The sequence below is a fragment of the Carcharodon carcharias genome, chromosome 6 (assembly GCF_017639515.1).
Source record: "Carcharodon carcharias isolate sCarCar2 chromosome 6, sCarCar2.pri, whole genome shotgun sequence".
NCBI classification, from domain to species: Eukaryota; Metazoa; Chordata; class Chondrichthyes; order Lamniformes; family Lamnidae; genus Carcharodon; species Carcharodon carcharias.
Window position 1 is genome coordinate 154,489,088 of NC_054472.1, and position 24,986 is coordinate 154,514,073.

The 24,986-nt window shown below is 43.0% G+C and overlaps 1 protein-coding gene across 1 annotated transcript in view; it reads left to right on the forward strand.

Moving 5' to 3' along the window:
• tg (thyroglobulin) overlaps positions 1-24,986 on the forward strand; it is a 463,025-nt gene that overhangs the window by 22,622 nt on the left and 415,417 nt on the right. The window contains exons 7-10 of the mRNA XM_041189302.1: positions 459-602; positions 4,844-5,029; positions 15,480-16,601; positions 21,212-21,805. Coding sequence (XP_041045236.1) covers positions 459-602; positions 4,844-5,029; positions 15,480-16,601; positions 21,212-21,805 — 2,046 coding nt within the window. The remainder of the gene's footprint in view (positions 1-458; positions 603-4,843; positions 5,030-15,479; positions 16,602-21,211; positions 21,806-24,986) is intronic.

Sequence of the window (24,986 nt, forward strand, 5' to 3'; positions counted from 1 at the left end):
AAAGGCTGAATTTAGGTTGATAGAATGGGAGAACATTTGTGCCTGGTATAAATACCAGCACAATCTAATTCAGTTGAATGGCTTGATGTGTGATGTATATCCTAGGTAACACTGTGTAATTTGTATATACGGGATTGGGCCATTTGGTCCAACTGGCCAGTCCCTTTTTCATAAATCAACCCCACATCAAACTCTTTAATATCTTACTCCAGAACATCTTAAATAGCATTTCAAATCCATTTAAACGATCCAATGCAATAGTCTTCCTTGGTACTTATTCCAAGGCCCTATTACCCTTTGTAGGACAATGTTCTGCCTGGCTCATTCTCATATTCCAATCTCCAACATTTTTGTCTTGTCTTTCCAGGAACCTGACCGCTGAGGTAAAGTGAGTATTTTACTTTGTATCTACTAACCCTGCCTGATCTTATTTTTTTTTCCTTTTGTTTATTTGTCAGCTCTGGAATTGTTATTGGATGAAATCTATGACACTACCTTCGCTGACTCACAGCTTGGGCACTCGTTTACAGACACTGGCATTTATCGGATTTTGCAGCGACGGTTCCTTGCTGTGCGACTGCTGATCACTGGCAGATTTAGATGTAAGTGCTCACAGAGAAGAGTTTGAAAACGGTTTATTCTAACATTAACCATTAATGTTTCACTGGATTATTTCACTGGGATAGACAAAGGCTTTCCACTCTGTGCCCTTGTTTTGATCAATGACACCTCCTGTTCCCTATCTCAGGGTGTCAAAAAAGTTTTGGGCAAACCCCACTCATTCTCTAGTGGGCATGGAGTTACAATAAAAAGTCATAATTTGACATTAAACTTTTAACTGGTGTTATGTTTGCAACCCTTCCAGTCCCAGTACTTTGTGGGAAAAGTATATTCTCGTATTCTCAAGACAAGAGGCTTGATAGTGCATCAGGTATCTCCTAGCTCCCAATTATCCTTGTTTTTCCTGCTGGGTGTTGATCTTTTCACAAAAAGTGTTCTGAGGTTGTGGGCAACTGCATTTATTGCCCATCCTAGATTACCCTGAGAAACTGATGGTTGGCTTTCTTCTTGAACTCCTGCAGTCGGATGACATTCCTACAGTAAGACATTTCAGGATATTAATATATTGGTGATGAAGAAATGGGACTATATGTCCAAGTAGTGATAACGTATGACTTATAGGGGATAGTGTTCCCATGATATTGCTCTATGTGTCCTTTCAGCTGAGTGAGCTGCTGTGCAATTAATTCTTTTTTCTTTCATGTGATGTAAGAGTCATTGGCAAGGCCAGTATTTGTTGTCCAATTGCCCTTGAACTGAGTGGCTTGCCACACAATTTCAGAGGGCAGTGTAACACTATTAGTGTCAATATTGAACTTATCTGCATCCTAAAGGGCATTGGCAGACTAGGTGGGTTTCTTTTTTACAATAATTGCTGATAGTTCAGACTAGGTTTATATTCCAGATTTACTGATTGGATTTAAATTCCACCAGCCACTATGGCAAGATTTGAACCCACGTCCCCAGAGCATTAGGCTGGGCCTCTGACTTACTAGTCCAGTGATATTACTACTAGGCCACTGTCACCCCTCATTTAGTGAGTTGGTACATAATGTAACCAAATTACACTGGAGATGGAAGTTGTGGATATTGAGTGTATTTACAGATTGATATCTGGAATGAGTGGGTTGTCTTATGATGAGAAAAGGTTGGACAGACTGGGCTTGTTTCCACTGGAGTTTAGAAGAGTGAGGGGTGATTTGATTGAAGTATACAAGATCCTGAATGGCATTGGCAAGGTTGGCGTCAAAAGGATGTTTCCTCTTGTGCGTGAGTCCAGAACTAGGGGGCACTGTTTTAAAATTAGGGGTCGCCTTTTTAAGACAGAGATGAGGAGGATTTTTTCTCTGAGGGTTGTGCAACTTCAGAATTCTCTGCCTCAGAAGATGGTGGAGGCGGGATCATTGAATATTTTTAAGGCAGAATTAGATAGATTCCTGTTACGCAAGGGAATCAAAGGTTATTGGGGTTAGATATCATTGTGGAAATCGAAACACAAGAAGATCAGCCATGATCTTATTGAATAGCGGAGGAGGCTCAAGCGGCCAAATGGTCTACTCCTGATCCTATTTCTTATGTTCTTAAATTCTTATCTGGATGGCAGCACACTTCTTTCCTCATAGCTTCTGATTTTCTTGCGCATCTTTCAGCTTTTCGACTCCTTTGTCTTCCTTTGTTTTTTTTCTCCTCATCATCAAATCCCTTGAGAGGATTGTTCTTAGGCTGGCAACACCCCACTCCCCACATAGTTCTCCACCAACTGCTTCCCCTGAGCCTGCCAATTAGAAACATCCATGTACAATTCACTACACAATCATACATCTCTTGTCCAATGTTTGCCTGTGCATGGCATCATACATCAGTGATTATACCACTCCTGCAATTCCACCATCTCAAGGTTCTAAATTAGTACAAGCCAGTTTTTAAAGCATGGCTACAGAAGTTACCTACAGATAAATACAGAGGCAAAGAAAGAACATAATTCCTACAAATGTCACATGCACGCTGTGCACCATAATGCTCATTTCATGCCTGTTAATTAGGGCAACGTCAGTGAATTTAAACTTTGATGCTGGTTGCTTGAAATTGCTTAGCGATATCATAAAGTTCAGTTTGGGTTCTGCCAGGGCCACTCAGCTCCTGACCTCATTACAGTCTTGGTTCAAACATGGATGAAAGAGCTGAACTCCAGAGGTAAGATGAGAGTGACTGCCTTTGACGTCAAGGCAGCATTTGACCGAGTGTGACATCAAGGAGTCCTAGCAAAGCTGGAGTCAATGGGAATCAGGGGGAAAACTCTCCACTGGCTGTAGTCACACCTAGCACAAAAGTTGATGGTTGTGGTTGTTAGCGTTCAATCATCTCGGCTCCAGGACATCACTGCGGGAGTTCCTCAGGGTAGTGTCCTGGGCCCAACCATTTCAACTGCTTCATCAATGACCTTCCTGCCATCATAACGTCAGAAGTGGGGATGGTCGCTGATGATTGCACAACATTCAGCACCATTTGCGACTCTTCAGATACTGAAACACTTCATGTCCAAATGAAGCAAGACCTGTAGAATATCCAGGCTTGGGTGACAAGTGGCAAGTAACATTCATACTGCATAAGTGCCAGACAATAACCACCTCTAACAAAAGAGAATCTAATCATCGCCCCTTGACATTCAATGGCATTAGCATCACTGATAATCCTGGGGGTTACCTTTGACCAGAAGCTGAACTGGACTAGCCATATAAATACTGTGACTGCAAGGGCAGGTCAGTGGCTAGGAATCCTGCAGTGAGTAATTCACCTTCTGACTCCCCAAAGCCTGTCCACCATCTACAAGGCACAAGTCAGGAGTGTGATGGAATGCTCTCCACTTGCCTGGATGAGTGCAGCTCCAACAACACTCAAGAATCTTGACATAAAACAAGTTGCTTGATTGGCACCTCATCCAGAAACATTAACTCTCTCTACCACCGATGCTTATTAGAAGCAGTGCGTACTATCTACAAGATGCACTGCAGGAACTCACCAAGCTTCTTTAGACAGACACCACCACCTGCTAGTTCCCCTCCAAGCCATTCACCATCCTGACTTTGAAATATATCGCCGTTCCTTCACAGTCACTGGGCCAAAATCCTGGAAATACCTCCCTAACAGCACTGTGGGTGTACCTACACCATATGGATTGCAGCAGTTCAAGAAGACAGCTCATCACCACCTTGTCAAGGGAAATCAGGGATGGGCAGTAAATGCTTCCTCAGCAGCAATACCCGCATCTCATGAATGAATAAAAAAATTGAAAGCGTTCCATTCTCCAGCAGCAACATCCTTCACCTTTTAATTCACAGATAAAATGTTCATTACCTGTGTCAAAAGTAAAGCATTTTGTGTAAGATTTAATTTGTTATGAGCTTGAATTTGATATTCTACTATGGGACATAAACTCTTACTCACAGAAGAATATTCCAATTAGTTTTTTTATAGATTTGTTGCCAATCAATAGTTATTGTTGGACAGATGTCCAATGAAAGCACTAATCTATAAAAAATTTAATAATTTTGGATCATTTTGGATGTATTTGTCCAAATATATTTTTGATTGGCTATTCATTTTTAATTGAGCAAATTGTTACATAACTCACTGGATCCCTGACAATCTTTTGAAGGAGTATAGTCAGATCAGATAGCTTGCTCTGATGATAGGGGGGAAAAGGGAGTGACTACATTCAAAATATTCTTCACTTTCATGTCTTAGTTCAAACTATTTATTATGTTACTACACTTAAGGTGCTAGTGAAACTTAAAATTACTGTAAATATTTGTGATTGCTAAAACTATTCAATCAATTTGTTTGACAGTAAAGGCTTAAGTCAGTCTACTGGACTTGTTGGGCCCAGAAATTTTTGGACACCTATTTATTCTTGGGAGGGTGAAGAGCAAATCCTGCACCTGAATGGTAAAGGTCGAGGTGCTGCTGATATTGGGCCCTGAGGCCAGTCAGCTGTGCGGAGCTGGCACGAAGTGTAACTGGAGATTGGGTTGCAGCTGTCACCCTTTCAATGTGGGGTCAGAGGGACCACCCCTGCTGCTCCCAGCTCCACATTTAGGGCCTTCCTGACAGCCAGAACCGCATCATACTGTGCAAATTTGGCACGTGCCAAATAATCTGCTGAGGCATATAAATATTGCAAGAGGTGCTGGAACCTAATTTAAACAGCATTATTTTCCCATTAGCGTTCACCTGAACATTCTGAATTTAACTTCAGATCTGAGTTTTTACCCTTTTGTTACAGGCCCAACAAAATGTGAAATTGAGAGGTTTACAGCTTCCTCATTTGGCAATGTCTTCACTCCCTTATGTGACGCCAATGGAAACTACCTGCTAGTCCAGTGTCAGGCCGGGGGTCAGTGCTGGTGCACAGATTCCAATGGACAAGAGATCTCTGGAACAAGGCAGCAAGGAGGAGTACCTGATTGTGGTGAGTATCTGCTGGTTGTTTAATCTATCACTACTCAGCACGTGGTATAATACTGACATGATATAATTTTTATAGTTCCAGTGGTCCAGAGTTTCCTTGGAGTACTCCCACTCCACTGCCAAAACAAAAGAGCCAATGGCAACACACTTGCACCTGAATCAGAAAATGGAGTGGGGGGTTCAAATCTCACTCCACGGGGCTGAGCACATAGTCAAGGTTGACTCTTAAGTGCAGCACTGAGAGAGTGCTGCAGTATCAGAGGTGCCATCCTTTGGAAGAGATGTTAAACCGAGGCCCTGCCTTTCTAATAGGTGGATGTAAAAGTTCTCCTAGCACTAATGGAAGAAGAGCAGGACCCAGCATCCTGGCTATTAATTATACCTCAGTCAAATTACTTAAGCAGATAATCTGTTATTATCTGATTGCTGCTTACGGGATCTTGCTGTGTGCAACCTGATTGCTGCACTGCCTGTATTATAACAATGACTACACTGCAAAAGAATTTCATTAGCAGTCGTATGCTTCGAGACATCCTGAGGTTATGAAAGTTGCTATATAAATGCAAACCCTTTCTTTCACTGGAAGTATGGCAAAAACTCTGGGGCTTTTTTTTTTACTGCCCCTTCTTGGCATATTTCAATTGGGGTGGCCAACCCACTGTCTTCCCACCCACACCCGAGCTATCCCCCATAATATGCAGGGAGGGGGGTGGTGGGGCAGGCATCAACCAACCCACATGCTCTTAAGTTAGGGGCCTCATTCCGCCTCCATCGCAATAATATGCCTGTTTGAGGAAGGTGGAATGAAGGAGGCCAGCCTGCTACTTTGGCAACTCAGGCTAAAAGATGTGAAGGAAGGAAGATACCTCCTTTGGGGGGTCCTCTGTGCCCGTCGGGGGCATGCTACCCCCTCATCCCCCCTCCAGGGCATACTCTTCTGTTGTACCTCCCCTAGCCTGCCTCTGACCTCTCAGACCCCTCGCTCCCCTCCTTCGGGTCCCCAATCCCTTTCCGAACAAAAACCCCTACTTACTCAAGTCCAGAAGGCACGTTGTCTTAAGATAAAAATAAAATACTGCAGCTGCTGGAAATCTGAAATAAAAATGAAAATTGCTGGAAAAACCCAGCAGGCCTGACAGCATCTGTGGAGAGGAAAACAGAGTTAACGTTTTGAGTCCATATGACTCTTCAACAGAGAAATAGAACTATGGTGAAATATAAGCTGTTTAAGGCATGTTATAGGCATGTTATCTTCTTCTCAGGACTCCCTTGTAGTTCTAACATTGGCCACTGCTGCATTCTGGCGCTGCTGAGAACTACTCAGCTGCTGGCCAACTCATGAGGGCGGGGCTTACTTTGCCTGAGGGATGGAAGTCCCATTCTCAACTTGTTAAGGTCACCTCCAGCGTATTATTGCTGCAGGACAGCCCTTTTTAAAGTCAACTGGCTCTAGATCGACTTCTCTACTGGGAGGTGGGGGTGAGCAATACATGTGCTCCCCACCCCCACACCTCGTAAAATTCACCCACCTGTTTGGGGCCAGGTGGTGGGGAGGTGATAGTTTCCATTGCACTTCCAGTTAAGTTACCTAACTGTCTGACTCCTAAGAGTCTTCACGATTCAAAAGCCATGAGCTGTTCTAGCATATCGGGGGGTGGGGGGGGCGGGGCAGTAAGGGAACAATGAGGCAATCTTTGATCCAGGTAGTGAGGCAAGCGATGCTATGCAAGTTCTTCACTGATTTATCATTAGGAATTAGTTGTCCCCTTCCCCCTCTATGGCATTGATAATGGGGCTCATGTACAGCATAAACACTTTACTCATGTGGCCATTCATAAGCACCGACTGTCAGCAGAATATTCAACAATGGGAAGCATTACAACCCATTCTGATCTCATCATCACTAACGTTCACAAAGACATGCTGAGGCACAGCATCTGAGAAGCTAAAATCACTTAACTGAGAACAGACCAGGAACTGACTTAGAAACTTGCTCCCAATCTCGGTGGAGATACTGTTGAGAAAGATGATTGAGCCTATTCTGGCTTATCCAGCAAGACAATAATCGCCAAGATTGCCATTACATCATTTAACTGTTTCTTAAATGATTCCAGTGTTTTTTGCCTCCATTAATCTGGGTGGGAGTTCATTCTCGTTTTGATCACTTCTGTGTGAAGGAGAACTCCCTGATATCATTCCTAATGTTGCCATTTGCCAGTTTGTGCACATGCTCTGTATCTTAGTTTCATGGTTTGTCTTACAGTAGTGCTTTGGAACTACATTTTCTTTCCACTTATTTACGTCAGTGGCATCTTCTCATAGCTGCCTCATTTCGAGTCCTACATTGCTCTCCAGGGGACTGGTTAGCTCAGCTGGCTGGATCGCTAGTGTGTGGTTCAGAATAACTTCAACAGCATGGGTTAGATTCTATTCTGTCTGAGGTAGATTCTATTCTGGGTTAGATTCTATTCTGGCTCTGCCCCTGTGAATGGAAGACAATGACAAACCACCTCTGACAAAAACTGCTAACGGAACAGTTCAGTATGAAGGAAAAATGAAAAATGCTGGAAAAACTCAGCAGATCTGACAGCATCTGTGGAGAGAAAGACAGAGTTAACGTTTCGAATCTGTATGACCTTTCTTCAGAGCGTCATATGGTCTCAAAATATTAACTCTGTCTTTTTCTCCACAGATGCTGTCAGACCTGCTGAGTTTTTCCAGCATTTTTTGTTTTTTTTTCAAATTTCTAGCATCTACGTATTTTGCTTTTATCTTAGTTCAGTATGAAGCATTAGCAGACAATGAGTCAAAGACTTGCCTTTGGACAGAGCACACATGGAATGAAGTTGCAACTACTACCCCATGTACTCTATTTGCCCTCTAGCCACTAAGGGCCGTTTGTAATACTACTTTAAATTATTATTATTGCACAAGTGATTTGTACTTATATTCTGATAAAGCCAGATCTTATGGTATTTACTTTGTCATAATGCATGAACAACACAAATGAATAAATCCAGGTTCTGAACTAGCAAGTCAGGTGAAAGATCAGATTAGGATCTTCAAGTTATTAACCAGGCTGGGCTATGTTGCACCTACTAAATTAGTACTGGCTGTAGGTTATCAAAAGAAAAATAGTAATTACTCTTCCTTTCTATATATAATACAATTTTTGGTTCCAATTGCAATGGCAGCTCTCCAACAACTTACCCAAGTCAAGGTAATTATCCAATCCAAACAAATCACATACAATCCAATATAATCAAGTTTGTGCTAAATACTAGACAAATAACAGGAAATATTTCTTCACATAGAGGGTGACCAATAGTTGGAATGGGTTGTCAGGAAAGTGGTTTAGGCTGCTTTAGAAAAAGCTGGATTGACAGAAGTATGGTAATGTAGTGGTTCTATGATTGGACTAGTAAACAGCGAGTTCAAATAACCCTGTGAGTTGGAATGGCAGTTTGACAATTTGAATTCAGTTTTGGAGTGCCTATGGATGTCATCCATATCGGTTTCCAGAAGGCATATGATAAGTTCTGCACAAATGATTATTAATAGAAATTAAGAAGTGTAGAATTGGAGGTAACCTTGTGACATAGGTTGATAATTAGTTGGGAGGGAAGAGACAGATGCATGTATTTTCATGGGATCAGAACTACTCTGGAGTCATTTAAAAATGTCGGGCAGGACTCAATTCCAGGACTCCTGCAACCATTCCTGGCATCCCCAATTTTCACTGGCATGGGGTAAGGGTGCCGGTAGTGAGCCCGCACTCTGCATTCCCAACTTGAAGGTCTTACCTAGATACCTCCATACCAACTCATGCTCCCCATCCAACCGCATGGCTCCTTCTATCCCCCATGCCAACTCATGCTCCCAATTGCCCCTCATACCCTTCATGCCCATTCATGACCCTTTCATGCCCATTCACCCGGTATACACCCTGTGCAGAACAATGAACCAACTAGTAACAATGGCATGTGTGAACTGCTAAGAAAAAAAATGCCCTTTCACAAATCTTGTTTTGAGCTACCCACTTCAGTAGCGAAAATCTAGCCCAGGGAGTCAGATAAGGGATTCATTTTCTGATTGACAGAATGTGTTAAGTGTTGTTCCTTGGCCAAGTTTGCAGAGGGCACTAAGTTAGGAGGCACAATAAGTTATGTAGATGGGACAAGAAGTTGCAGATTAAGTGAATGGACAAGCCTGTGGCAAAAGAAACTCAGTGTGGGGAACTGTGTGATCATCTACTTTGGATTCAAGAAAGACACATTAGAATACATTCTAAATTATGTGAAAAAGGGGATGTCCAGATAGAAAAATCACTAAAAGTTGATGCACAGCCACACAAAGTAATTAAAAATACTATTGTATTTATCTCAAGGGGGCTGGAAATCAAGGGGAAGTTATACAAAGCCTTGGTCAGGTCTCATCTGTAGTACTGTGTTCATTTTGGACACTGCACAACAAGAAGGATATATTGGCCTTGAAAGGTGTACAGTTGCAGATTTACCAGACTGATACCAGGGTTTCAAGGGTTAACCCATGAAGACAGTTTACATAAACTTTTCTTATATTCCTTTGAGTCTGGAAGTCTCTAAAGCCGTAATTGAAAGATTGTACCCTCTTGATCTGGATTCCACTTTCAGAGGAAATAGTTTTTCTATACCTAGCCTTCTGAAGGTCTTTTTCATTTTGAACATGTTGACTAAGTAACCCCTGAATCATAGAACCATACTACAAAGAAGGAAACCATTCAGCCCATCCAGCCTGTGTAGGCTCTTTGAAACAGTTATCCAATTAACCCCCCACTCCATGAGGGGAATTTTACAGACCCCCCCCCACCACCCACCACCCACCACCCCCCCCCCCACCCCCCCACCCCCACAACCACTGTTGGGCATGTTTTCAGCAGGGGTAGCATGTAAAATAGGTCGGGTGGATAGCCCACTGCCTTCTTGCCCACCCCCAATCTGATCCTCATTACGGGGGATGGATAAGTTGCCCAATAGGTCTCCCATCATTCGGCTTACTGAAGGCCTTAACTGACCATTTAAGAGCCTCGACCCGCCTCCACTGCCATATTTCACTGGGCAGTGGAAGAAGGGCAAGAGTGGGAAGGCCATTTTTTCAGCCAAACTCGGTGGAAGGGTGGGAAGGAAGGGTGGTACAAACTTTGTGAGGTGGGGGGGGGGAGGGGGGTGGGGGGGGCGGGTGCCCTGTGTGCATCAGGGGCAACTCTGCCTTAGACTGTATCCACCTTTTGTGCCTCCTTGCCTGACCTCCAAATCCCACTGCCTACCCTCCTCCCACTATCCAATCCCTCCCTGGCCAAGAAATTCCAGAGTCACCTTGTCCAGCATACATGAAGTTCATTGTGGGCTCTCCTTGCAGTCCCAGCAGTGTCCACTTCTCTCTTCTGGCACTACTCCTACTACAAGAGCTGCTGGCCAATCAGATCGGCTGGCAGCTCTCGAGGGCGGGACTTCCATTCACTGAAAAACTCAGTGCGCCAGCTCTCTCTGCATACAAACAAATGTTTCCTTTTCAAATATGTATTCAGTTCCCTTTTGAAAATAATTTCTCCATATCTATTAAATCTTCTTCTACGACAGGCCACTCAGCTCCTGGCCTCATTAGAGCCTTGGTTCAAACATGGACAAAAGAGCTGAACTCCCGAGGTGAGGTGAGAATGACTTCCCTTGACATCAGGGCAACATTTGACTGATTGTGGCTTCAGGGAGCCCTAGCAAAACTGGAGTCAATGGGGATTGTGGGAAAACTCTCTGCTGGTTGGAGTCATACCTAACACAAAGGAAGATGGTTGTGGTTGTTGGAGATCAATCATCTCAGTTGCAGGGCATCACTGCAGGAGTTCCTCAGGGTAGTGTTCTAGGCCCAACCATCTTCAGCTGCTCCATCAATGACCTCCCTTCCATCATAAGGTCAGAAGTAGGGATGGTTGCTGATGATTGGACAATGTTCAGCACCATTCGCGACTTCTCAGCTACTGAAGCAGTCCATGTCCAAATGCAACAAGACCTTATGCTGACGGGGGCAGGTGGCATTTGCACCGCATGGGTGATGAGCAGTGGTCATCTCCGACAGGTGAGAGTTTGGCCATTGATCCTTAATATTCAATGGCATTGACATCACTGGATCCCCCAGTATTGATGTCTTGGGGGTTGCCATTGACCGGGGGTTGAACTGGACTAGCCAAATACTGTGGCTACAGGAGCAGGCTGGAGGCTGAGAATCCTGTGGTGAGTGGTTTGCCTCCTGGCTCCCTGTGACCTGTCCACCATCTAGAAGGCACAAGTCAGGAGTGTGATGGAATGCTCTCCCCTCACCTGGATGGGTGCTGCTCCAGCGGCGCTCGGGAGGTTTGCGCCATCCTGGACAGGGGGGCCCGCTTGATTGGCACCCCAATCACAGACATGCATTCCCTCCACCACCGATGCACAGTGGCAGCGGTGTGTACCATCTGCAGGATGCACTGCAGGAACTCACCATTCCCCAGGCCCATGACTGCTGCCACTTAGAGGGACAGGGAGAGTGGATGGATAAGAACACCACCACCTGGAGGTTCCAGTTTAAGCCACTCACCATCCTGACTTGGAAACTTGGGTGGAATCATCCCAGGTTTGCCCGAAATGCGGTAGTGGGCGGGTAATCTCACTAAGGAAAACATCAAGAATTAGAGTGCGCACATTCAATATGTTTGGCAAAAGGAGGAAATGTGATGTGAGGAAAACTTTTTTCACCTAGAAGATGGTTGGAGTCTGGAACAAACTTCCTGAAAGGATGGTGGAGGCAGGTTTGATTGAGGTATTCAAAAGGGAAGTGGATAGCTACCTGAAAAGAGAATGTGCAAGATTAAAAGGATAAGGTGGATGAGGTGGAATATGTTTTCAGAGAGCAAGTGCAAACTCAATGGGCCGAATGGTCTCCTTCTGCACTGTAAAGATACTGTGATACTTTCAGATAATGGATTTCGGATCAAAGCAATTTTCAGAATTAAAAGGTTCTACTCATCTTCCCGTCCCCCAACATCCAGACCCATACTTTTACCGAATATGCTGGGACTGTATCTTCTGGTTACTGATGTGACAGCCAGTTGGAAACGGTTTTTCCTTATATACTCTATACAAACCCTCATAATTTGGAAACACATGTATCAAAAAGATGTTATCTTTTACTTCTACCATGAAACTAAGATATATTTGTGTGCTGGCCACTTCAACACAGCAGCAATAAATCTGCTGTCCTTACCTGGTCTGGCCTACATGTGACTTCAGACCCACAGCAATATGGTTCACTCTTAAAAAAAAATTCCCTATGAGCAATTTTTAAAAAAATCCAGGCTTCAGAACACAACTTCAGAATAAACTGTGACAGTCAAACAAAGCAGCTTAAGTATAAAAAATATTGGAAGTCACATTTCTGACCTTTAGGTTTAAATGCATGATTCTTTGTGCAAATTTTGCAAGACCCCGTGCCAACCGTTGAATATTGGAAAAATATGGGAAGTGGCCTTTGATTTTTTTCTATGGGCTGAGTGTAAGCAAGGTCCTTCTGAGAGTCTGGGGCTTCATAATATTTACCTCAAAGAGTGATCAACTCTTGGTATGGATTTCTAGGCAAGTTAATGAAGGCAAAAACTGCGTAGTTACTTAATTTTTAAGCAGATGTTGAGGGGGGGGTGGGGGGGTGCTGGTGGATGGGGACAACAGACTCTTTTTTGGGATGAATGAGTTAGGCCAAATAATGTTCTCTCATTTATTTCTATCTTGAGATCTTGTAAAAACATGGTCATTGCTTCATTTCTGCTCAATTGTCAAATAATGCTAACCCCAAAGGAAATGGTTTTCATTCTGTCAGCATTGGCTTGAATATAATGAACCGTTTTACAATATTACTGCTGGATGATTTAATGTGAGTTGCAGAGCAACAGCAGCCCAAATTTATAGAAGTTGTTCAGATATTTCTAATTTAGATATGGATAAATTATTTTCCATTGGTGGGGGAAACAAGACTAATGGAACATAATCTTAAATTGTAAGTGTTTTTACAGGTATATAAAAAGGAGAATAACTATAAGAAAAAAATCGTTCATTAGAGGTAGAGACAGGAGAAATTATCATGGGGAATGAGGAAATGGTATAAATTTCATAGCAGAAATAGGGTGGCCAAGAGTCTAACAAGGATGAGAAACTTTAATATCAGCAGAGAAGGAAAAACTTAAGGGACTAAAAGCCAACAAACCTCTCGGGCCTGATAGCCTACATCCTAAGGCAGGATTTTGCCCTTGTCGGACGGGCTCTGTGGGGGTGGGCAGGGGTGGTCGGGAAGTCGACCACTGCCCGCAATCGGGGCTGGACCATGAATTCATGCTGGCAGGCCAAGTAAGGCCCGCCCAGCGTAAAACGTGTGCTGCGGCACTCAGCACTGCCTGTGTGGGGAGGGGGGGAGGAAGCCAAGCGCAAACTTCACACATGCGCGCAGGTGTGCCCTTGAAAATCTCCTTGAGGGAGATGAATATTTTTCAAAATAAAAAATAAAGACATTAAAAATGTTATAAAACATGTCTCCTCATGTTTTAAGCATGTTTCAAGTCATGTTTCTTTTAATTACCTTTTAATGGTCTTAAAAGGCTGCCGAGTCAGCATCGTGCCCGCTGACCGAAATATCGCGCAAGTGTGCGATGATGTTGGGACGCTCGTCCAATGTCATCGTGTGTCATTTTATGCTGGGTTGGGTCCGCACAACAAACTAAAAATTGTGTCCCTAGAGTTCTTAAAAACAATAGCTGCAGAGATAGTGGATACACTGGTTAAGATTTTCCAAAAGTGGCTAGATTCTAGAACAGTCACAGTGGATTGGAACTTTGTTATTCAAGAAAGGAGAGAGAGTGAAAATAAGGAACTATTGGTCAGTTAGCCTGACATCAGTATTTGGGTAAGTGCTGGAGTCTATTATTAAGGAAATCTTAACAATACATTTAGAAAAGCATAGTATGATTAAAAGTCGATGTGGTTTTATGATAGGGAAATCCTATCTGACAAATTTACTATGAGTTTTTGAGAATGTAACTGGTAGGTTAATCAAGGTGAGTCAGTAGATGTAATATTACTTAGATCTCCAAAAGGCATTTGGTAAGGTGCCCTGGAGTTGGGAGTAATATATTAATATGGATAGAGGATTGGTTAATGGACAAGAAGCAAAGGTGGGAATAAATGAGGCTTGTTCAACTTGGTAGGCTGTAACTAGTGGAGTGCTGGGGCCTCACTATTTACTATATTAATGACTTAGATGAAAAGACAGAGAGTCATGTAGCTAAGTTTGCTGATGGTCCAAAGCTAGGTTGGAATGTAAGTTATGAGGAGGATATAAAAGGCTGTAAAGTGATATAGACAGGTTAAGTTACTGGGCAACAAGGTGGCAGATGGAGTTGTTCACTTTGGTCATAAGAATAGAAAAGCAGAAAAATTTTAAAAGCATGTATTAAATCTTTTAAATATTAATGTTCGGATAAGCTTGGGTGCACTTGTGCAAGAAACAGAGAAAGTTATCATGTAAGCAAAGTGAGCAATTGGGAAATCAAATGGCGTCTTGGCATTTATTGCAAGGGATTGGAGTATAAGAATAAGGAATTCTTGCTACAATTGAGACCATACCTGGGATACTGTGTGCAGTTTTGATCTCCATACCTAAGGAAGGATATACTTGCTTTGGGGTGGAACAGTGAAGGTTCACTGGTTTGGTTCCTGGGATGAGAGGCCATATTCTCTCTGGAATCCAGAAAAATGAGAGGCGATTTCATTAAACCATATAATATTCTGAAGGGGCTTAACAGGGCAGACACAGGGGTTGCTTCCTGGCTAAGGAAACTAGAACAAGATAAGGGGTCAATCATTTAGGATTGAGATGAGGAGAAATTTCTTCATTCAATGGGTTTTGAATCTTTGGAAATCTTAAAGGGTTGTGGATGCTCCATCGTTGAATATATTTATCACTGAGTTCGACAGATTTTTGTTTTCTCAGGAAATTAAGGAATATGGGGAGGAAAGTGGAGTTGAGGCAGAGGTTCAGCCATGGTCATGTTGAATGGTGGAGCAGGCTCGAGGTACTATGTAGTCAACTCCAGCCCCCATTTTCTTCTTGTTCATAAATTAATTAGAGCTAGGCTTTTCAGTAACAAGACCACTTATTCACACAAGTAGAACTTTGGAACTCTAACCCCTCAAAATAGCAGGTCTATTGGGACACTTAAGTCTCAGATAGATAGATGTCTGTTATTTAAGCCTAAGAGGAAAAACAGCAAAAATGGGTAAATGAAGTTGAGGTGCAGATCAGCCTCATTTTAATTGAATGGTGGAGCAAGTCCAAGAGGTTGAATAGCTTCCTCCTATTGCTAATCTTCCTATGATTTAACTCTTTAATTCCAGGGAATGGTGCAAGTGACTGTAAATCAGAGAGAAAACGCATTCTGTCACGACTTTTCTATGGACCTATTGGTCACTTCAGTCAAAACAATGTCTTTGCTGTACCTACACCTGTGAGCCCAACATTGGAAAGGATTGGTGAAACTCTCGGCCACTGCAGCCCAGACCTGAAGCAGCTGTTTGTAAAATCTGGATTGCTGCTTTCCATCCCTGATGTTGTGGCCCTGAACATTGGCCGGGCTGACTTAGATGTGATTCTCAGCGAGTTTGTGCAAGGGACGTTGTTATCCAAGGACTTAGCACTGACTGCTCTTCAGTTTTCTGCACGTCCCAAATTCTTTGTTGAAAATTTGTTTGGAGGCAAATTTCTGAAAAACCTGGGCCAATTCAATTTCACTGGGAGTCTGGGGAATGGGGGGACCTTTAATTTTAGCCAGTTCTTCCAGCAGATTGGCTTAACAGGAATGTACAGTGGAAGGAACTTTGTAGAACTTGCCAAATTGTTTTCCCCCATTGGAGACTCCTACTTCTCCAAAGAAACATCAGAATTTTCCAAGGACAATTTCAACTTGAACCAGACAATTGAGGACAACATTGGGCGACCAGTAAATTTACAGGAGAACCAGAATATTGTAAAGCTTATAATGTCTCTGTTTGAGCATCGGAATGTCATTACAACATTGCATGAAATCATCAGCCTGTTTGGTACAGAGGATGATAGCTTAGCTGAAACAGTCCGGCTGGTTTTAAGAAGTACCAGAGTTGGTATCTGTGACCGTCAGACATCAAACCTCTTTGTTGCAAGGTGCACTGGAGATGGATGGTATGAAGAAGTCCAGTGTCAAGGCACAGACTGCTGGTGTGTGGATGGTCAAGGAGTGGAGGTTCCAAACTCAAGAATCCAGGGTCAAAGGCCACAATGTCCCACCAAGTGTGAGCAAGAACGTACAAGTTCAATAGACTTGAAAAGACGCCAATCAGCAGGATCTGACATGTTTGTTCCTTCATGTGGAGATGATGGTGGTTTTCAGTCCATGCAATGTGATGGAATGAACTGCATCTGTGTGGATCTGCAGGGCAAGCATGTACCTGAAATACGGAAATCAGCTGGAGGAAACATGCAGTGTAAGTCCTGACTTCCTTCATTGCACTTTATATGTTGAATTTTTTTTTTACGTAGGATTACATTGGCCTTTTCTTTTGCTGTATATCCTTTAAGCCCACCGAGCCCATGCTGGAGTTAATGTTCGCTCAAGCCTCCTCCCATCGATCCTCATCTAACTATCAGCATAATCCTTAAGTCCCTTCTCCCTCATATACTTGTTCAGACTTCCTTAAAAATATCTATGCTATCCACTTCAACCACTCCCTTTGAGACAGAGTCCACATTCTCACCACTCTTTGGGTTAAGATGTTTCTTTTGAATTCTCTATTTCATTTTTTGGTAACTATATTATATTGATGGCCTCTAATTTTGCTCTTCCCTAAGTGTCTACTTATCAAAGCCTTTAAAAATTTTAACCACCTCTGCTGCGTCAGCTCTTAGCCTTGTCTTTTCAGGAGAAGAGACTCATTCTGTTCATCCCCTGGGTATCTAGTACCATCTTTGTAAATCTCTTTGTTTGTGCCAGCACTAATGCCTCTAGATCTTTTTAATAATATAGTGACGAGAAGTGTACAGAGTACACCAGGTCTAACCAAGGTTTGATACAGGTTTAGCACAACTTTACTTTTCAATTCTATCCCTATAGAAATAAACCCTAAAGCTTAATTTTTTTATGGCCTTGTGATCTGTGTCACTACTTCTGGTGATTTGTGTATTTCCTGAACACTCTGTTCCTGTACATAATTTAGATTCCTATTTTCTAAATAGTATGTAATCTCCTTAATTTTCTTGCCAAAGTGTAATACCTTACACTTATCCATGTTGAAATTCATTTGCCAATGATATGCCATTCTGGAAATTTATTCATATCTACTTATAATTTGTTGCATTCCTTCTCACTGTTGGTTATCTCACACCCATCCCCAGTTTTGAGTCATCTGTAAAATAAGAAATTGTGTTTTTGATTACATCATTCATGTAAACTGTAACATAATTAACCATAATATGAGAGGAGTAATGATTATTTTATATTTAAATTATTTGAGCTTCGGAATGTCCTTACAACGTTGAATGAAATCATCAACCTGTTTGGTACAGAGGACGATAGCTTAGCTGAAACAGTCCGGCTGGTTTTAAGAAGTACCAGAGTTGGTATCTCCGACCGTCAAACTTCAAACCTCTTTGTTTCAAGGTGCACAGGAGATGGATATATTTTATATATTCAAGTGTAACAATGTAGTTTTCCAATAATAGTTCACACTCACCTTGAGCAGTCAGTTCCTGCATGTTATCACGACATGGGCCTTTGAATTGCTGAGTAGTTCTCACTTGGGGGAGGTTTTTAGCGCCTTCAGTCTGGTGTTGATGTAATTTTCACTTTCACGACCTTGGTGGTAATCTGAAATCAATGAAAATCAGACAGTTTCTACAACAGAGCAGGGTTGCCAACTCTGGCTGGCCAGAGTTTTCCACAGGAATGGAGCCATTGACAAGAGAGACTAGTCACCTAACTACCCCATGCAGTTTGCTTGAGACTCACTGAAGGATTTCTCAGTGAAATTGGGCAAATTTTAAAGTAAGAATTTTGAAAAACAAATGAAAAGAGTTTAACAGATTATTGGGGGAAACAGGATTTTGCCTTATTTAGTTTAATTGCCTGGTGATTCAGTGCCACTTTCTGAGCTGGAGCCAGAGGGTTCCAGGCACAGACTCCTGCCTGCCCTCTTCGCTAGGATCATCAGCTGCAGCTCAGTAGATGTGGGGCAGCGGCTTTAGGCCATGGCAGAGGAGCGGCTCCCTCTTGGTCACTGCCCAAGAAGGGATGAACTGGCGCTGCTGACACCCGGTACCATGGATCCGGCTTTCTCCCCACTCCTCAGTAACCTGTTGGTCGGTGTTGCTGGGACAGGGCAGAGATGCTGCCAGTTCCCTTCCACTATCTCCACTGCAGCACCAGGCAGGGAGCGATCCACCTCCCCCAAGTGTGCTCCATCCCTGTTCTTTGCAGATGGAAAGAACATGTACGCACAATGCGCCTGTTTCAGCTAAACAAAATAAGTTATAACCATTTGCTGGTTCTTTCCTCAGGGCAAATGCCTTAACCAATCAGAGTCAAGCTGCCTGGTTTAAATTTCAAACAATGCTTGGCAATTAACTGTCAGTCATCATTAACTGTTGCATTCTCCATGGCAACACTTCTACCAATCAGAGTACACTTGCCATCCAATCAGCACTCTCTTCTCATATATTAAGTTGTTGCTTCCCCTGAGATGGGTATTCTTGTGATTTTCTTGATGAGTGCAAGAAGAAAAGCTTTGACAAAATGTCTTTTTTCAGGAATACTCCAAACAGATAATGGAGTGTCTACAGTTAAGTGTCGTAGCAAATAGCCTGAAAGGATACGCTCTGTTCCAGGCAAAGTACTGAACATATCCAACTAACCCATGCTTGCAAAGCTCAGAATATAGCACCCAACATAAGGTGTGATTCCGCGATTGGGAACACTTACTAACAATCCTGATTGTGCTAAGAATTACACTAACAACCAATTTAAGATTATTAATTGGGTTCACTTATGTGTGCTAGAAGCTACATATATTCACATACAGGGCCCTGTCCTTTGCAAACAGAAAGAACATGGCCATACATTGTGCCTTTTTCAGCGAAACAAAAGCTTGGGGGACAGCCATCTCTGGTCCATTCCACATGGCAATACCTTGTCACCCTGCTTGGTTTGAATTCAAACAAAAGCTTGGCAGTTAACTGTTCCCTGGTGCATTCTCCATGGCAACAGCTTTACCAATCAGAGGCTACTTGCCAACTAATTAATATTGACTTTTCATGCAGTATAAATTGTTGTTTCATTTGAGATTTGGTATTCTCGTAAATCTCCTGATGAGTGCAAGATGGAAAAGATTTGCCAGCATGTCTCTTTTTATCAGCAGTTCTCAAGTTCTGTACCACCATACAGATGTAAAAAAATTGTATCCATAAAAGTGACCATGGAGCTATTAAATTCTTGTAAAAACTCAATTGATTCAGTAACGTATTTATGAAAATAAATTTTCCAATGTGTTAGCCTTGGCACAGTTGGTGAACTGGGTTGTAGGTATAAGCCTCACTCCTGAGAACAGAGTACATAATCTAAGCTGACACTCAAATGCGGGTGGAGTGCTGCACTCACTGAGGTGTCATCTTTTGTATGACCATTAAACTGAAGCCCCCATCTGCACCCTCAGGTGGTCATAAAAGATCCTGTGGTGCTATTTGAAAAAGAACAGAGGTGTCATGGCCAATATTTATCCTTCTACCAATATCATTAAAAACGGATTTCTTGTTCATTTTCTCTGCTGTTTGTGGCGCCTTCCTCTGCACAAATTTGCTGCCACATTTCCTACATTACGACTGAAACTACACTTCAAAAAGCACTTCATTGACTATGAGACATCCCAAGGTTATGAAAGGTGCTACATAAATTCTCTTTTTATGCTTGCTTACCTTACTTGGACTGACCTCTTTATTTGTCCAGTCTTATTTCAATGTAGTTGATGCTTAATTGCCCTCCAAAGTATCTTAGCAAGATTCTCAGCTAAGGAAAACTAAAAGTTCAATAAATACCTGCCTTGTCCGTGAAGCCCACACTCTGAGATTGAATTATACAGAAACTGTTCCAGTTACTTAGTTAAGTCAAACCCAGGCATTCTTCTACTGGGCATTTTGAGCAGGATTTTGAGTTCAGCATGAGGGTGAAGTCAACAGGCCTGGGAGCAGCCGGGAAATGGGCCGTCGCCAATGTTCAGCACCCCCCCACAGCAATTTCATGCTGGCTGGCCAATTAATGGCCAACCAATGTGAAAGGTGCACTGGAATGCTCAGTGCTGCTGGGGTGGGGGCGGGAGGAGGACGAGCACTGAAGACTACTAGGCACGGGGGAGTATCACAGAAAGCTCCCTGAAGACAGAGAGCTGCCTCAGGGAGCTGAAGAATTCAAAAACCATAAGTAAAGATGTTCAAATGCCAGAAAAAAATGTTCACGCATCAGGATCAGTCACCTGAACATATGGCTGATGTAAATTCCGTCAAAAAAATTTAAACTTTTTTAAAATTAATATTGGAAACCTCATTCTGCCCTTGGACGAGGTTTCCTCAAAAACGCAAAGGCCGCCTGGCCGATTCGCCCACCTGCCAATCGTGATGTTGGATGGGCAATGAAAAATCACCGTTGATTACTATGTTAATGGCCTTAATAGGCCTATTGATTGTTGGCGGGTGTGCTCTTGACTCTCGCATGCACCCGCCGACCGAAATATCGCACTAGTGTGCGATGACATCAGGACGCTTGCCCAACATCAACACGTACTATTTCATGTTCGAGTGGGTCAGGCACACGTCCGCATGCTGAGTGAAAAATTCTCCCCTATGACTGGATAAGAAGACATAAGGCAGATCGATAGATTTCTAGTTATTAAAGATATCAAGGGTTATGGGGATAGTGCAGGCAGATGGCGTTGAGGTAGAAGATCAGCCATGATCTAGTTGAATAGTAGGGCAGGTTTGAGGGGCCAAATGGCCTATTCCTTCTCCTATTTCCTATGTTCCTATATATTCAAATATCCTTTTCTCTTTCCAGGTCCCAGTGTTTGCCAATTGTCTGCAGCTGAGAAGTTTATAAAGGCAATTGAAATGCTGCTGTCAGAACCAAACTCATTCTCGGGGCCTGCAGTCTACATAGCTCAGTGCAAGGACAATGGAGACTGGCGCCAAGTTCAGTGTGATGGCCCGCCACAACAGGCCATTGAATTTTATCAACAGTGGATTTCTCAGAATCATGGAGGCCAGGAGCTGCCATTCACTGCAATCTTAAAAGAGGTCCTTGGATATCGCAGGTCATCTCAAGCTTCCAAGAGTTTTGAGATGTTTGTCAAGGAACTCTATGACAAGGAGCATCAGCATGTCTTTTCTGTGTTCTCTAGACATCCAACATTCGATTCTATCTCTGCTGATGATTTTGCAGCAATTGTCACATCTGAACCGGGCACCAATATCTTGCTGAACCCCTATGTGTTTTGGAAGCTGTTGTTTGGTACCATAATGCACTATCCTGGTTCATACTCTGATTTCAATGTGAAACTAGATAACTTGGAGCTGCGGAGATGCTGGTGTGTTGATGATAAAGGACAAGAGCTGCCAGGGACTAAAACTGAAAAAAGTCGATTTCTACAATGTAAGCAATGTTTCAGTTAGAATTCCTTCCAAGTGTGTTTGTTCATTCCCTCTCTTCCCCTTCCCTTCTTAATTTCTCTCTCAATCCTTTCTTTCCTGCCTCCATAACCCGCTTTCTTCTTTCACTTCCATCATTGACCAACCATGACTCTCCCTCCTTGTCCCTTCATTTTCTCCCCATTGTTTGCTCTTCCATACCTCTGTCATCCTTTCTGTTTTCTTTCTTGCCTTCTTTCTTGCTATATATTCTTCTCCCTTTCATTCTCATCCCCACCCCTCTTGACATTAATAGGGATGAAATTGGCCTTTGCCAGTAGCATAAGAAAGGCTTATCATGAATCAATAGAAATTTACACCGTGCTATATTTTACGAAATCAAACATCATTTAAAGCTGGCCAATGATTCACTGCTGCTGCTTGTAGCTACTCCTACCAGGAGATCTGCTGAGCATTTCCTTTTCTGGATGTCACTTTTGTGATAGTTTTGCTCTTGTAATTTCAAGCACCTCTTCATTTGACTTATGGTCTGTACATGGAATTTTATGCATATTTCTCAGCATCCCCATTTAAAAGGCCTCTATTTCCTTCCACAGATCTTTACTATTGCCGAGGTTTCTGAGGGGATAGAATGTAGCGTTATTTGAGTTTTTTCCTTGTTACAACCTGGAGTTTTCTTGTTAACACATTCTACATCTTCACAAAATTATTTCTGGTTATTTCTATCCTTCTTCTGACTCTGGCTTCGCATCTATCATCTTCTGTTATTTTTTGTCCTAAAGAGACAAACTTAGCTAATTATTCCAGTGTGACACCATCCACTTCAATCTTAAATCTTCAGTCTTGTTTCTTCTAATGTGTTCCTTCTAACTACCATGTTTTTTTGGTATCCATACTCAATCCATATTCTATACTGATTCACTATAGGTGCTTTTACTCAGGGATAAAAACAAAAAACTGCGGATGCTGGAAATCCAAAACAAAAACAGAATTACCTGGAAAAACTCAGCAGGTCTGGCAGCATCGGCGGAGAAGAAAAAAGTTAACGTTTCGAGTCCTCATGACCCTTCAACAGAACTGAGTGATATTAGGAGAGGTGTGAAATATTAGCTGGTTTAAGGTGCGGGGGGGTGTTGGGGGGAGAGAAGTGGTGGGGGTGGTGTGGTTGTAGGGACAAGCAAGCAGTGATAGGAGCAAATAATCAAAAGATGTCACAGACATGTCCAGCCCATCTCCCGTGCATCTGCCCTCACGCCTTCTTCTCCCTCCCAGAAACATGATAGGGTCCCCCTTGTCCTCACGTATCACCCCACCAGCCTCCGCATTCAAAGGATCATCCTCTGCCATTTCCGCCAACTCCAGCATGATGCCACCACCAAACACATCTTCCCTTCACCCTCCCCCCCCCCGGCGGCATTCCGTAGGGACCGTTCCTTCTGGGACACCCTGGTCCACTCCTCCGTCACCCTCTAAACCTCAACCCCCACATATGGCACCTCCTCATGCAAATGCAAAAGATGCAACACCTGCCCCTTCACTTCCTCTCTCCTCACCGTCCAAGGGCCCAAACACTCCTTTCAAGTGAAGCAGCATTTCACTTGCATTTCCCCCAACTTAGTCTATTGCATTTGTTGCTCCCAATGCAGTCTCCTCTACATTGAAGAGACCAAATGCAAACTGGGTGACTGCTTTGAAGAACACCTGTGGTCTGTCCGCAAGAAAGACCCAAACCTCCCTGTCGCTTGCCATTTTAACACTCCACCCTGCTCTCTTGCTCACATGTCTGTCCTTGGCTTGCTGCATTGTTCCAGTAAAGCCCAATGCAAACTGGAGGAACAGCACCTCATCTTCCGACTAGGCACTTTACAGCCTTCTGGACTGAATATTAAATTCAACAACTTTAGATCTTGAACTCCCTCCTCCATCCCTATCCCCTTTCCGTTTCTTTCCCCTCCTTTTGTTTTTTTTCCAATAATTTATATAGATTTTTCTTTTCCCACCTATTTCCATTATTTTTAAATCTATACCTTTTATGCCCTGTTAGTCTTTCCACCCCACCCCCACTAGAGCTGTACCTTGTGTGTCCTGCCATCCATTCTTAATTAGCACATTCGTTTAGATAATATCACCACCTTCAACACCTCTTTGTTCTTTTGTCTGTGCCATCTTTTGATTATCTGCTCCTATCACTATTTGTTTGTCCCTACAACCATCGCCCCCCCACTTCTCTCCCCCCACACCCCCCACCTTAAACCACCTTTTATTTCACCTCTCTCCTAATATTACTCAGTTCTGTTGAAGGGTCATGAGGACTCAAAACGTCAACGTTTTTCTTCTCCGCCGATGCTGCCAGACCTGCTGAGTTTTTCCAGGTAGGTGCTTTTACTCGACTGGCAAAGACCATTTTCATCCCCAATACCTTATTGTCAGTCTTGTCCTCTAACTTGTTCCATTACTTTATTACTGTATCATTCTCTCAATTTCCTTTAGCCGTCTTTCATTGGGCTGCATCTTCTGGTCGGCAAGCAGGGGGGGACGGGGCCCGCTCGCCGACGTGTAAAATGACGCACGATGACGTTGAGCGTGCATCCTGATGTCACCCCGCGACATTTAGATTTTCAGTTCAGCGGGCATGCAGCCGAATTGGCTGCTCACTCGCCAAACTGTCAAAGGCTTACTAAGGCCATTAGAAAAGTAATTTAAATAATTAATGGACTTGCCTGTACAACCTTAAGGCTAGTGGGCAGGCAAAGAGCCCAGGCGGCCTTCAGAAAACACATGAAACCTCATCCATGGGTGGGATGAAGTTTCATGATGGGATTAAAATTTGTATGAAATGTTTAAATAAAAGAAATTGACATGTCCCAGCTCATGTGACAGTGTCACATGAGGGGACAGGTCAGGAATATTTTTTTCTGCCTTTGATGAAATTTTGAATCTTGAGCCGATCTCCCTGAGGCAGCACTTTGCTGTTTTTGTATTAGGGTATTAAGATGTAGGCCTCAATTCAGACTATTTCCCCCAATTTATAATTGGTAACATTTTCCCCTGTTTATGAACTAAATGCTGAACCTTCAAATATGACAGCAAAGTCATGACCTGTTTGCAGGCACCTGCTGATGTTGCCCTTTAGCTTCTCAAGTGTGTCTTTGAGAAAGTCACACATCTTAAAACCACCACTTGAC